This window comes from Nestor notabilis, unplaced genomic scaffold (assembly GCF_000696875.1).
Source record: "Nestor notabilis isolate BGI_N333 unplaced genomic scaffold, ASM69687v1 scaffold25555, whole genome shotgun sequence".
Classification (NCBI taxonomy): domain Eukaryota; kingdom Metazoa; phylum Chordata; class Aves; order Psittaciformes; family Psittacidae; genus Nestor; species Nestor notabilis.
In genome coordinates, this window is record NW_009928304.1 from 217 (window position 1) to 5,175 (window position 4,959).

At 41.0% G+C, this 4,959-nt stretch overlaps 1 protein-coding gene across 1 annotated transcript; it reads left to right on the plus strand.

Moving 5' to 3' along the window:
• Window positions 1–1,744: 1,744 nt before the first annotated feature.
• On the plus strand, window positions 1,745–3,943 carry SRP9 (signal recognition particle 9kDa; the record flags this gene model as incomplete). The annotated part of the gene is made up of 2 exons (XM_010014452.1): window positions 1,745–1,813; window positions 3,824–3,943. Coding segments are annotated over 2 exons (189 nt in total), but the record flags the coding sequence as incomplete, so codon positions are not given.
• Window positions 3,944–4,959: the final 1,016 nt, after the last annotated feature.

The window sequence follows — 4,959 nt, forward strand, 5'->3', positions numbered from 1 at the left end:
TCTGCTGAATGAAAGGTGTGTTGAGAGAGGGTCGGGTTTATGAGTTCAGAGCTTCTAAGTCTGCATCATTTGAATTCGTCTTCCTAAAAGATTAAAAGAAAGCACTCGTTAGCTCTTAGGTGGTGGTGCCTGGAGTGCCTTTGCAGACTGGAAGTTGCTTGCTTCCTAAAGAGTAGTTGCTCTAAGAATATTCTTGCTGAATGACTGCTTTTTGTTTCTTGTAACCTTTTCAAGAATGTAGTTTGTGCAACTGTTAAAAGTAACTTGAGTACTCAGAAAAAGTGTTATGGTTTAGCCAGAGAGCAGCACAAAAGGCAGTGTGGAACTCACATGCTTGAGAAAACATCAGGGGAAAAAAGGCCTAGTTTTCCTCACCAAAAATAGAGGACATGGAGACACCTTTAGAAGCAATTTTTAACATAGGGAAGTGGTGGATTCCCCAACACTGGACACTTAGATTCAGCTGGACAAGGTGCTGGGACATCTAGTTTAGCCATGCTTTGCCTGGAAGGGTTGGACCAGATGATCCTTGAGGTCCCTTCCAACCTGGTGTTCTAAGATTCTATCATCTGCCTTTAATTAGAATTGGTGATGACTTCATATGCAGTGGCCACTATCTACTGATAACAAAATTGTCGTGTTTTACCTTCTTATACTCTGTAAGTCAACAAAATGAAAGAGGGGGATGTTGCTGCAGCCAGGAGTTCCTCTTTCCCTCTTCTGCAGGGGCCTCCAAAGGCAGTCCCTCCCCATCCATGACAATAAACTTGTCTTGTTCGAAGGAGTTTACGTAGGCTCCAGAGTTACAACACAAATACAGAGAACAAGCCCAAGGAGCTTTCGTGTGTAACTTGGCTTGTCAAGAAACTGAGGGAAGAACAGGAATCATGGGAGATAGTGCATGTTCTCTGTGGGCTGGTGAGGCTTAGTAGTGAGTGGTCCTGTCTTTTGTTGGAGGAAGCTATCTATCAACTCCATGTCTGCTTGTGGCAGCCTCTCTTGTTCTTTGGGAACAGTAGGAACTGTTTTAGCAAGGAGCTGAATCTTGAAAGCAGTTAATTTGAAAGAAGTTCTTCAGTCCTCTAGTTACTCTAAAAGTGTTCATCTTTGTATCTTCCCTTTCCACTTGCAGAAACATCAGAACACTTCACATCTGTCTGTAGGCAGTGCTGCAGCTATTGAAATAACTGTAGTGGCTGGAAATACAACTGGTTTACACATTAGGTTAGGTACCATAGAAGAAAAAGTAGTAATGTTGAGTTTACCTCACTTGGTTAATCCCTTTCAAGTCTTCATTTAGACTTGATTTTAGATTTAGACTTCATTTAGACTTTTTTTTTTTTTTTAAGTGTTTCAAGATTATAAGCACAAGCCTCCAGTTAGTTCTTCTGAAGTGTCTCGTATTGCCATGACTCCTGTGGTTCATTCTGCCTGTCACTAAGGTCTCTGCAGTTCTCCTTGCTGTATTTACCATGGTTTTGAACATGCCCAATGTTAAGCTTCTGAAGCTGCTGTAATACTGGTTCAACATGTTAAGCAGGGAAATGTGATGGTTCAACTCCCACACCATCTTCGCTGTGGGATTTGTGGCCACAAGGGCTGAGGGCCACCACAGAGGATGTGAAAATGTGAAGCGCTACATATTTATAAGAAAAGGAAGTCTGAATGTGAGCAGATTTCCTTCAGGTATGCTCTGAGAATTGTTAGCTGTGGACCTTGATTCTTACAGTATTTGTCATTTCAGGTGCGGGTTGTTCTCAAATATCGCCACTGTGATGGGAACCTCTGTATCAAAGTCACGGATGATGTAGCTGTAAGTACAGAATATCTTCCCCTTTCGGGGCTTGCTGTGCTTCTCACAGACTTGCATTTTGCTGTCAGTCAACTTGAGAGCTTTTGGGCATTGCCTTGAGAGTGCCTGACTGTTCTCTAAACACTTGTGCTCAGCCTTCCCTAGTTGCTGTGTCTGTAACTGACATTGACCTGTGGTTCAACTCTGCACAGTCCAGGAAAGTTGTAACACTTCAGTGTCCTTCACAAGTGTCAGCACAATTCAGGATTTTAGGAAAACAAGTACCACAAAAGTCTTACAAGCTCTCTCTATTTGAAAATGCTTTACAAAGTGACATTGGTAGCTTCTGCTGAAGCATTTCAGGAGCGTCTTCAAACACGGGTGTTTATGAGTGTGAATGTGGCCCTTTTCATTTGCTCAGAGTGGTGACAGCTTCCAGCCATAGGTTAAGTTCCTTTTTGGTGATTATGAGACAGTGGAGTGATGATGAGACTGAAGGACAAGATTCCACTGCAGTTCAGAGATCCCATTTTCTGAAATACTCTCATGGTATCAGGTACTCATTCACTGACAACCGAACATACATGTAACATGGAATTCTGCAGTGTCCTTCCCAGGGCTGCTGAAGCAACTGTGCTTACTGGTTGCTCATGTTCTAATTAACTGGGAGTGTGCTTAGAAGTGTGGTGGCGGTTAGGGTTGTGGGCATTGGTGTATGTGTGCTGATGTACATGCCAGTGCCAGGTTCTTGGTGCTAGTGATGATGTAGCCAGGTTGGTTTTCTGTAGTCCAGAGTAAGTGCCCTTCTCTGATCTTTAGACTTGGAAAAAGTTGGATTTCTTCTTTCGAGAAAAAGTAGTTTGGCACTGGTATTCCAGTAGCTGAGAGAGATGTGAAACTCCAGTAATGATACTTCTTGATAGGGTGATAGGGCTTGATGTGGGCGAGATGTTGAGTTTGGGGCACTGGTAACAGGGGGAATGGGGGCAGTTTAGTTGAAATCTTCCATAGGGGAAGTTGGAGTGGAGTGGTTCACAACTGTGAACTCTTTTCAGTTACAGGCTTTCCTACCTGCTTCCAGTCAGAGAAAGCTGTTACACTGGGGGATGGCAGGGGATTGGTTTTGTTTGGGGTTTTGGGGAGGGGGAGGGCTGCCTTTTTTTCTTTTCTAAAGGCAGAAAGAGAAGTTTTCCTTGATGCTCAATCTGTAGAACTTGTATAGTTGAAGGAAAAAATAAACTGTGTTACACTGTTTGTCTCTAAAATAGGAATGTAATGCTGGCAGAAGTCACTGTGTTCACAACACTGAAGAATGGAGCATCCTGGGTTGTTTTTTTCACTGTTAAATCAGCCTGAGCAGTCATACTCGGGCTGCACAAGTGTAAGGAATTACTTAGCAAAAAAAAAACCCCTAAGAGGTTTTATAATAAGTCAGTGACATACTGCTCTTGTCCCTTTTGCACTTACAGACTTGTCACATCAAAGAGTTCCTTTTTATCTTAATCAGATGCAGTGTTCCTTATTTAGGACTGTCTTAGAGACAGATTTTGCCTAGGGAAGGGGATCCCCTTCAGTGGGAAATACTGATTTTTGTGTCACTGGCAGTGTAACACCAGGGACTATGAAGAGCAAAATAAATTTAATTCCAGAATACAGTGAATAGGAAAGGAATTTCAGGTTTAAAATCTGATTCTGATTTTAGACAACACGAACAGGAGTGTCTTTAAAGACAGCTTTAACCCTAAGTTAAAGCACCTCTTTTGGGAGAGAAGAAACCAGGATAAATCATGAGCTTCCCTATTTTCAAAATGGAAGATGTGAGCCTTTCAAAGAAACTTGTGTCAACACAGATGTGTGTGTATTTTAAACCAGGGTAGATAGGTGTTGGTGCTGCTGCATGGTAACAACATGCCACAAATGAACATTTGTGTTTTGTGTGAACTTGGTTTGTGTGTTTCAAGTATCTTGCAACTATAAACAGGATAAAACCACTTTGAGTGAAATCTGATGTGAAGCAACTTTCTCTTACAGTGTTTGCTGTATAGAACAGACCAGGCACAAGATGTAAAGAAGATTGAGAAATTCCACAGTCAGCTCATGCGACTTATGGTGGCAAAGGAATCCCGCAGTGCTGCCATGGAAACAGACTGAACTGCTACAAATACAGTGAGTGCTCCGGTCATATTTCACTGGAAGAAGATATCTCTTGGATTTGAACGAATACTGGGACAGGAGATGCTTTTATGGATTGAAGTCAACGGATGGCAAGTCTTGAAGCATTTCCCGTCCCACCCTCCAGGCTCTGCTTTGGAAAACTAGGGAAATAAATGCTTTCAATTGAAAGCTTATATTTATTTTTGGTAATTGAACAAGAAACTAATATTGCCCATTAGGTATGCTAAGAAGACAAGTAAATATTTTAAATCTACAATACTTTAGTCTGAATATGATGGGCCACAAGCATGTTTCTGGAAAACTAGTATAAAATTTCATACAGGTTTCATTGTGTTCGTACCTTATGCTGGTGTATTCACACAGTGGGAAGGTTTATTAACTTGACTAATACTGTAGCATGATGGCTGGATCTAATAAATCTTTACATAAATGATACACATCAGTTGGGTTTAGAAGAACAGATGTTTTCTGAACTGCAGTGTTAAAATTGCCATTTTGTATTAGCACTGTCATTAGCAAGACTTCAGCTTTTAGTATTGATATTGGTCATAAACTGTGCATTATCTGTGATGCAGTTTGTGTTACATTGGCTAAATAAAACTTATGTATTTAAAAATGGAAGTAAAACTTCGCTTGAACATTACTAGAGATGGATGAGAAACTGGGAGCTGCTTTTCTGCTTGTGAAAATACGAAAGAGTAGTGACTTTTTTCCAGACTTAAACTATTTTAGACTAGCCAGGGGACCTTTTCCCATCCGTGCTTCAGGCACTGTTGGAAAGATATCAGCAAGATAATTTCTGGAAGCTCTTGCCTATTGTGTTAATAGAAAAAATGCAGCCAAACACTCTGGATTCCTTATTTTAGCAGTTTGCAAACTGTGCATTTTCAAATATTACATGTGGCAGATGGATGTCAGCCAACTGAATAAATGGCTGAAAAGCAGCTTAATAAACACTTAAATACCAGTGTCAAAAATAGACCAATGCTCCT